We start from the raw sequence: 10,094 nt of genomic DNA, 5'->3' as shown, positions 1-10,094 counted from the left end.
TGATAAAATGGAGGAAATATCATAATATCAGCAAGCGACTGGCTTGTTGCAATGCTATTTACACACAATAAAAGTAATTTAATTTATGATACAGAATAAAATAATTTAATTATTTCCTCGTTCAATCAACAATTAGAATGTCGTATACATAATATAAACTGGTTTAGAAAGGATTTCACAATGAGTCATTTTTTCTCTCTGCGTGACTTTCCTGTCACTGTCATTCTCGTTCTTCCCTAACTTCCAATGTTCCGATAAAACAAACAACAAAATCAGTTTTACCCCCCCCCCCTCCCCCTTCTCTCTCTCTCTCTCTCTCTCTCTCTCTCTCTCTCTCTCTCTCTCTCTCTTACTCTCTCACTCTCTCTCTCTCACACACACACACACACACACACACACTTTCACACACACAAAATCGCTCTCTCTCTCTCTCTCTCTCTCTCTCTCTCTCTCTCTCACACACACACACACACACACACACACACACATACCCGCACGAGCACGTACACACATTAAAAGTACAAAATTTACATTGCACAGTTGGGTATTGTTGTGTAAAGATTTTCTTCTTCTTCTTCTTCTTCTTCTTCTTCTTCTTCTTCTTCTTCTTCTTCTTCTTCTTCTTCTTCTTCTTCTTCTTCTTCTTCTTCTTCTTCTTCTTCTTCTTCTTCTTCTCTCTCTCTCTCTATCTATCTATCTATCTATCTATCTATCTATCTATCTATCTATCTATCTATCTATCTATCTATCTATCTATCTATCTATCTTTCTCTCTCTCTCTCTCTCTCTCTCTCTCTCTCTCTCTCTCTCTCTCTTTTTTTTTTTTTTTTTTTTTTAATAGGAAAATCGTCACTTTCGTTACGATACAACCAACATTTTTCTTATTCAAATTTCTCTTGTACATCATAAAATCTAAAGAAAATGAACAGTGTGTTGTAGAGTATGTTTTGCTATAGAAATAATTTATCACAAGAACTTTACTGCTATTGTGTTTGAGTGATAAAAAATCTATTTTTGTGTTAGTTGGGTGTGACATTTTGGGGAAAATCCTGAAAATGGCTGGTATGGAGAGGGTTAAGCTCTGTAAGCTGCCATGCAACAGCAAAGAATCATTGTTCTGGTTTAATATGTCGTGTTCAATTTTTAAAAAAACAAATAGATCATAATAAATATATTGCCATACTTTCATTAAGACTCTGGCATTCATTTCACAAGTTAACATGGTACGGCTCTTGAAACAAAATATACAAAGGCGTCAATGAAACAATCTGACAACTCTAACAGAGGAAAAAGTTAATCTGCTGGTGAATCTCATAACAAATCATTTGAAACCCATTGTCTTTGCCTTGACCTGCTATTATGCCAAGTGGATTAACCAGTTAACTGCCGTACCATGGAAAAAAAAACAACTCGTATTTAGAATTTTGGCCAGAAAACTCAGCCTTCAAATATCGATCGATTTAAATGACCCCATCTTGGCAAAAACTCTCAAAACATGGGATTTTGAGAAGTCCCAGGTTTCGAGAATTTTTGCCAAAATGAGAGCCATTTAAAATGATCGATATTTGCAGGACGAGATTTTTGGCTAACTTTTTAAATACTTGTTTATCCAGAGTGCCACAGTTAAATATGTTAAAACAATGAGCTTTCAGCTATTTGTTGTGTAAAAAAACCCAACATATATTCTTCATTACGTTCGGTTATAAATATAATATAATAATTCTTCATACTTTTGGATACAAATTCAATTTTTCTGAATCTAATTCCCACAATATAAAACTATACCATCATTTTTTATAGTGTACAAAGGAGATGAAACAAAAAAATAATAACTTTCCAAAGAAAATTAAGACTTACTTTGAAGTGATTAAAACAGTTTTTCAAACTGAAAAAAGTACTATGTGTAAACGTAAACGTCTGTTAGAGAGATTTTAGTAAAAAGCAATCACCTAACTGAACACAAAAACCTGCGAAAACCTAGCCAAACAAATTTAGGTTATAATACAATTACAAACAAACATATGAGTTAGAAAGGGGATGTTTACCGACTTGACACGGCGTGACATTGATACGCATCTTCTGCTATTAAAACCCTATTGCCATTTCTGAAGTTTCTTGTCTTTGTTCTATATCATTCTTGGCTATCTATTAATTTTCAAAATAAAAGTGACGTTACACTTTATTTGTACACTTAAATGCTTATAGAATTATAGCGTTAATATAGGTTTTAAGTAGCATAACAATAGACTCAAGAGAAATGAGAACACATGTAGAGTGGGTATGCATCAACCACAACCCCAAATTAATGAATTGTATATTCCTCAAAGTAATAAACAAAAAATGAATATAACAGCTTTAAAAAAGAAAATAACAAAATACCAAACAAACATTTTTTAGTTATGTTCTTAGTTGTTTGCTGAAAAAGGGTTTTGTTTATTACTTTTACCGCCCACGGCTTCTTAGTATTACTTTGACTTATATTCCTCAAGCTAGTTATTCGGCATTCCAAACCAATTTACCTTGGAATCCAGCATAAATGCAATGTGACGATAGATATGTCTTCCATAGCCCATCCTAATTAGTCATTACATAATTATCATCCAAAAATTTTGTTGTTTTGATTTTTTTCCTCCCTTTTTTGACTGACCATCGCATTAGAACAAACTTATTCTAATCTGAGGATAATAACGGTGAAGGTCAAGAATTGACCCTGATTCCTCCATTCACAGCATTGTGGTTAGCGTCGGCCATGTTATTTGTGTCACCGCATTCTGACTTAACTTCCGGTTCCTGTGGCTTGAAAGCGACGTGTTCTGGGGGGGGGGGGGGGGGGGGGGGGAAGAGAGAGAAATGTAGACATTTTTAGTTATGTCAAATAGTAGGTACTATGGATAGAAAGAAATAAAGACACCTATATGCTTTTAAAAAAAAAAAAACAACCAAAATCCTCATTACGTGTCATGAGACGAATTAAATAAAATTTTTTTTATTTTTTTTATTATTATTTATTTTTTTTATTTCGGAAAAATGAATCTAATTGTGTGCGTCGTTGTGAGGTTGGCTTACTTTCTCAGACCTAAAACGCGAATTTAATTAATATCGGAAGTTCTCACCGACTTTTTTCTTTAAAGAGTACACAACAGCCCAACATCGTTTTAATCATTTAAGCTTTTGAGAGGTCAAAAAGAGACCATTTGCTTCAGAAAATTGATTCATTGGCACGCATCTCTCAATGTTGACAATAAACCAGTGATTTTTTTTTAACCTATCAAAACACGAGATTTTTTATATACCCTCAAAGCCTACTCGAACAAACAGCTGGTCGTTTATAGATAGAATGCGCTTGGCCAAGGAGTTCACAACATTGCCATCCGGAAGTATAACGGACCAACACACAAACTCTGTGTAACCATGAACTTTTATAGTCTGGTTAATACAGTTTAGTGAGAACAACTCACAAACGCGGATGGCAAAAACCATAACAAAGGCATGAGTGACGTCATCTGCATACTATCTATAGATAGTTCGAAGATGACGTCACTCAGGTCTTTGTTATTGTTTTTTCGCCATCCGCGTTTATGAGTAATGCTCACTGAACTGTATTAACCCGACTATAAACGTTCATGGATACACACAGTTTTGTGTGTTGGTCCGTTATACTTCCGGATGGCAATGTTATGAGCTTCTTAGCCAAGCGCATACTATCTATATAATGAATGAAATTGACGTCACTCAGCTCTTTGTTATTGCTTTAAGTCAGACATTTTTCATGAGTAGTTCTCACTAAATTGTATGAATCATACTAAAAACGTTTTAGGTTCTACATTGTTTTGTGTTTTGGTACTTTAATATCCGGCTGGTGGATGTATGAGTTGTTGAACTAAACGCATAGCATCAATAAACATGAGAGTGAATGATGTTGAATCTGTTCTTTGTTATTGTTTTAGTTGGGTGATTAGTTCCCACTACGTTCTCGAAATCAGACAGTATGCGTTAAAAAGCCGAGAGTAAAATGATAATACCGAGACAAGAAACTTAGAAGCTCCTGCGTATGCATAAATGCAATGTCAAGTCGGTAAACAAAACATTATTGTATTGATGGTATGCGTAACCTCAAATTTTCTAGATTGTTAAATAGAATTTAATTAGACACAGTCACCTAACTGGAATTAGAAGATGCGAAAACCGGCGCGAGGTTTAAATAATGTTACAAATACACATTAGAGCGAGAGGATATTTACCGACTTGACATGGCTTGATCTAGATACGCATCGTCTGGTATTTAAACAAGTTTGCCACTTTCGAAGTTTCCTATCTCTGTATTTCAATCTCGGGTTTTAAGGTTACGCATATTTTTCGTGTTGGTACAATTCATAGCAATGCCTGTGTAGTTGGCTTAGTTTAGCAATTGCTGTCATTGTTTACTGAATGATAACTATTCGGACTGTCCGTATGGGCGTGGTAATCTTCCCTTCTAATACGAGTCAATATTATAATCCCATATCTTGCAAAATTATAATTAACATACACGTATATACTGCTTCACACTAGGTAAGCACTTTTCTACATCCTTGTCTACCTGGCATATTAATTGTGATTGAGCTATGCAGGAAGTCAGTGTTTCTGATTCTATTGCAGATAAAATCCGAGATCAAATCATTGATAACCCTACCGAGTTAGACATTTTTATACAGGTTTGTATACGATTGGCCATCACATGATCGAGAAGGGATTATGACGGGGTGCTGCCCTAAATCAAACTGTTTTCCATATGTAAGAAAGAAGATAAAAAGAACAGAGATAATTTAAAAAAGAAAAAGAAAACATAAACAATTCGATTCATGTACGCAGCCTTGAAATCCCATTCAGAAGTTAATGGGTAAAACTTTCCCTTTTCTCTGTCACTTCGATTTGGGTTTTTTTTTGTTGTTGTTGCTTTTTTTGTGTGTGTAACCCCCCCCCCCCCCCACCAAATAATCCACCCTAGCTGTGATTTCGAACCGTTCAAACAAATTAACGATCAATGGGTTCAATAGATCAATCAGTTAATGGCCAGAGAAAGGCAAACATGAATAGGTTGGCAAAATATTTATAAGGACCCATGTGTCTGCAATGCATAATTTGTACATGTTTACAAAACTACGTGCGAATCACAATAGTTTCTGAAACTCTCGGTAAAATTGTCACCTGAAAGGTGGGCTATTAGTCGGTGACCACTGTACGCAGTACCTCTAAACACACTACATTTCTCGTCCTCTTTATTTAATTATGTACGCTGTCCTATTACCAGAAGATAACCAACAACAAAAAATCGACAAATTGTGTGGCTATTTGGTCTTGTATGACACTCGCTTTCTGATCGGAAGGTCCTGGGTCGCTCGGCCAATAATTGAGTAATTGGAAAAGGCATTTTACTCATATTCTCTCACCGAAATTCGGGTGTAAAATGAGTACCTGGCCGTTAACAACGTTGTCTCTGTCGAAATAAATTGCAATATCGCCTCAAAGGTGTCATGTCTCGTTCTTCAATGTTACGTATTGCTGTTGGTCAGGGACCCCATGTAAAGCGCTTTGAGCATGTTTCGTGGATATTGTACTATATAAAAGATCAAGTTTAAACACGATTGGAAAGCGCTCAGCTAGTGATGTCGACTGTAGTTAAGCACAATACAACTACAATATATATGACTCACCACCTCAAACCGGTACGATGTCGGGATGACTTTTGTGCATTGTCAAAACATTGCGATTTTCTTTGCAGTTCCCTCAATGTGTTTGCGATAATTTAGTTGTCTGTCCAATGTGATGCCGAGGTATTTAGGATTGGGGTCTGGGGGTAGTATTGAGTTACCGACTGTGATCTTCAATTCTTTTGTTGCCTTTCGATTATTCAAGTGGAAGTTTGTGGATACAGATTTGGTGGTGATATTTTAGGTACCACCTATCAAAGTATTATTTCAGGCGGGTGTTGTCTTTGCTCAGACCTTCTTCAATCTCTTTCCAGTTTTTTTTTATTGATAGGCCAAGGCCCAGTCGTCAGTGTATCCAAGTTTGAGTGCTTCTCAGTTTGGCAGTTCGGAGATATAAACATTGAAGAAAGTTGGTGCTAAAACTGAACCCTGTGGTGAAGATGAGTAGCCAGACCAAGAATGATCCAAACCGGCGTCCAGACAAGGTTCTTCCTTCTCCTGGACCCACACCTCCAACTGCAAACACATGCATCCTTATAAATGTTTTGTCACCTGCTTATGTTTACGTTTCTTTGGCCATTCACTGGCTGATCTATCGATCTATTGATTCCACTGTTCGCTATTATTTTGAACGGTTCGAAAACACCGCTTCTATGGATTAGTTTGTTCAGTCTGTTATCTATTTAATAATTCATAACCTAATCGAAGGATAATAAAATTGAACCATTCACAAATTAATTGAATTGATTCATTCATTTATCGACATCCGTTTACTCAATCATTATTATCAATTAAATGAATTATGTTTTGTTCGGCTTATTGAATAATCATTGATCAAGTATTTAACGTATCGATTAATCAACTGGTTTGATTGATTGACTGATTGATTGATTGATTGATTGGGTCTTTTTGTCGTTTGATAGGTTGAATTATTGGTTGGTTGACTAGTTGATAGATCGATTTCTGAATGAACTTACTGATTAATTGATTGACGGATGGATGGATGGAAGAATTTAATGTTTGATTGATTGATGCAAAGCCAAAGAGAGGAGAAGAGGCAGATCTCGTATTGAACGATATACCCGTCAGTGGGTGACAGATAAGGAAGTAATCACTACAAATGTGATAAGAAAATATAGATAGAATGCGCTTGGCCAAGGAGTTCACAACATTGCCATCCGGAAGTATACCGGACCAACACACAAACTCTGTGTAACCATGAACTTTTATAGTCTGGTTAATACAGTTTAGTGAGAACAACTCACAAACGCGGATGGCAAAAACAATAACAAAGGCCTGAGTGACGTCATCTGCATACTATCTATAAAATTTAAATGACAACGTCTGATTTTATTTTTATTAAGTTCTTCTATTTCTTGTTCTTTTATTTTTGTTGGGGGTTTTTTTGTGATAAACTTCGCATCCTTCAATCTTGTTAATCACACATTTGACTCGTTAGATATTAACTCTTACCATTTTCAAGATTTTCCCCAAAACTTCAAATCCATCCAACACAAAAATAGATTATTTATCACTCAAACATATAAGAATAAGTTCTTGATATAATTTTTTAAACCAAAAACAAGGTCTGAAAAACAGTATTAGGTAATCTGCTATCACTTTATTAAATATTTTCTTTAATTTTTGTAATGTAGAAAAGAAATCAGAATGAGAAAAATACTGGATATTGTAAGGAATGTGACGATTTTCATTACGTTTGTAAGGAGACGGTTAAAGCGATATGGGCTATGTGGTCTTGTGGTATGACACTCGCTTTCGAATCGGAAGGCATAGTTGAGTCCTTGGAAAAGGCTCTTTACTCACATTCTCTCACCATACTCAGGAGTAAAATGAAAAATGGTAATATCACGTAACAGGCATCATGTCTCGTTCTACGTGTTACATGTTCTACCCTTTGTAAAGCGCTTTGAGCACGTTTAGTGGATATTGCGCTATACAAAGCTCAAGTTTGTTTTGTTTTGTTTCTTTTTTAAAGAACGATATATGACACCAATTTTGCTTAATTTTAAATATTTGAGACCGTGCTAAAAAATAATTGCTGTGCGTTGGCTTGCGGTGGGTCCAATAATTGCATACATATGGTAAGTTTTTGGGGGTTTTTTTAAACTTTTCTGAAAGGACACAATCCAGAGCAAATGATTTGCTGTCACTGTCACCCATTTGTTTATATATAGTGTCGCTTGACTTTGCTAAAAGATACCTCAAAGGATTTAGGTTATCCCCCCAAGTTAACGTGATAGCTACAGATATTACAGGTATTTTATACTTACTTCTTGTCCCAGTAGGTGAGCCTGTCCTGGATGTAGCACGTGACGTACCACGTGATCTAGAGGTCAAGGACAAACGCTCTTTTTCTTCTAAAACTTGGTTGGCGAGTTCCTGTGGGATTCAGAAGAAATGGAAAATATGAAAATTGAGGTGAAAAATGGGCGTTGATAAAAATGTAGGTTACAACAATAATATTTTTTTAAATTGATAACATTGAGAAGGTATTGTTGATTGTGTGGTGGTGATGATGATGATGATGATGATGATGATGATGATGATGATGATGATGATGATGATGATGATGATGATGATGATGATGATGATGATCTTGTTGTTGTTGGTGTTGTTGTTGTTGTTGTTGATGATGATGATGATGATGATGATGATGATGATGATGATGATGATGATGATGATGATGATGATGATGATGATGCTATTTTGATGAGTTTATCTCGATATTTGAAACGTAAATGGTCGGTTTCAATTGCTTGCCACTAAAGTACTTCCCACCAGACCAAACAGACCCAGCTAACTAATGACCACTGGGTGGACAGATGGGCTAGATGAAATCTCGACTGCACCTAGGATCGATATTGCTCGCTTTGCTTTACCATTGAGCTATAATGTGGACCTTCAAGCGATTAGAGTTGCATTAACTATCCGGGCAGATAATATGAAAGACTGTAATTGAAAATAAATTCGGTCTCGCTGTTACAGGGTTAATTCTCTGTTCCAGGACCAATGTTTATTTACTTTGGCTGTGTACATAGATACAGAATAACAATCAAGACACCAGGCCAAATTCTAGTAAGCACATTTTTCTTCAATTTGGCCAGAAAACTTCATCTTCATCTTCTTCTTCATCTTCTTCTTCTTCTTCTTCTTCTTCTTCTTCTTCTTCTTCTTCTTCTTCTTCTTCTTCTTCTTCTTCTTCTTCTTCTTCTTCTTCTTCTTCTTTTTCTTCTTCTTCTTCTTCTTCTTCTTCTTCTTCTTCTTCTTCTTCTTCTTCTTCTTCTTCTTCTTCTTCTTCTTCTTCTTCCTCCTCCTCCTCCTCCTCCTCCTCCTCCTCCTCCTCTTCTTCTTCTTCTTCTTCTTCTTCTTCTTCTTCTTCTTCTTCTTCTTCTTCTTCTTCTTCTCCTTCTTCTTCTTCTTCTTCTTCTTCTTCTTCTTCTTCTTCTTCTTCTTCTTCTTCTTCTTCTTCTTCTTCTTCTTCTTCTTCTTCTTCTTCTTTTTCTTCTTCTTCTTCTTCTTCTTATTATTATTATTATTATTATTATTATTATTATTATTATTATTATTATTATTATTATTATTATTATTATTATTATTATTATTATTATTATTATTAGAATAAACCTCCACTTGTCAAAATGTTTTAAACTTGACATGCTATTGAATTCTCAAGTTTAATTTTTTTTTTTTTTTTAATATTATGCAGAGGGCCTATTTCAATCGATCGATTTTTGAAGCAAACATTTTCTGGCCAAAAAATTCAATGGGGAATTTTTTTTTTTTTTTTTTTTTTTTTTTTTTTTTGGCAGAGTGACTGGAATTATCCGTTACTTAGACTAATGAACCGAGTCGGAGTACCGCATACCTACCCTGTATTTATTTATGTCCTCTCGGAGGGCTGTCCTTATCTACCCCTATAGAGCAGTAAAGTTAGGTGCCCCAAACGTAAACAATAACAAGTTGCTAGTGATTTCCGTTAGGGACCGGAATAATTTACGCACAATATAGGTCTCCCAATTTTGTAGTTTGAGTTGTAGGCAATACACTTTCAGTATTGAAAACATGTTTACATAAAATCTAACAGTTGCAGAAATAATAATATAAGGCTAAATTATTATGAAAATCAGGCTCCGAATAATTCTCGTTTTGTTCACACCAGCGCAATAATTTGCTCTGGTCTAAAAATAGATAGACTGTAACTTTTGATAAATTTTAGAAAATTTTACCTTTTGTTCCATAAAATATCCATATCTAGACATTATTTGATGCATGATCGAGTATTTATGAATATGTGTATCTTTTGCCACCTAACAGCCAAATTTTAAAGGTTATTTTTTTTCTATTATTTACATTGGAACGTGAGCTGTCAAGACAGGAACATGT

The 10,094-nt window shown here is 35.2% G+C and overlaps 1 protein-coding gene across 4 annotated transcripts in view; it reads right to left on the bottom strand.

Annotated features, from left to right (window-relative positions):
- Nucleotides 1-674: 674 nt before the first annotated feature.
- LOC144980080 (uncharacterized) overlaps nucleotides 675-10,094 on the bottom strand; it is a 37,076-nt gene continuing 27,656 nt past the window's right edge. For all 4 annotated transcript variants that reach the window (XM_078927568.1, XM_078927569.1, XM_078927567.1 and 1 more), the window contains exons 4-5: nucleotides 7,982-8,090; nucleotides 675-2,813 (exon numbers count right to left, since the gene is read on the bottom strand). In XM_078927568.1, coding sequence (XP_078783694.1) covers nucleotides 2,698-2,813; nucleotides 7,982-8,090 — 225 coding nt within the window. In that variant the 3' untranslated portion in view covers nucleotides 675-2,697. The remainder of the gene's footprint in view (nucleotides 2,814-7,981; nucleotides 8,091-10,094) is intronic.

The sequence above is a fragment of the Berghia stephanieae genome, chromosome 9, assembly GCF_034508935.2.
Source record: "Berghia stephanieae isolate SIO BIC M18660-M18661 chromosome 9, UCSD_Bste_1.3, whole genome shotgun sequence".
NCBI lineage: Eukaryota > Metazoa > Mollusca > Gastropoda > Nudibranchia > Aeolidiidae > Berghia > Berghia stephanieae.
The sequence above is the reverse complement of the archived record's forward strand: the minus strand, read 5'-3'. Positions and strand labels throughout refer to the sequence as shown.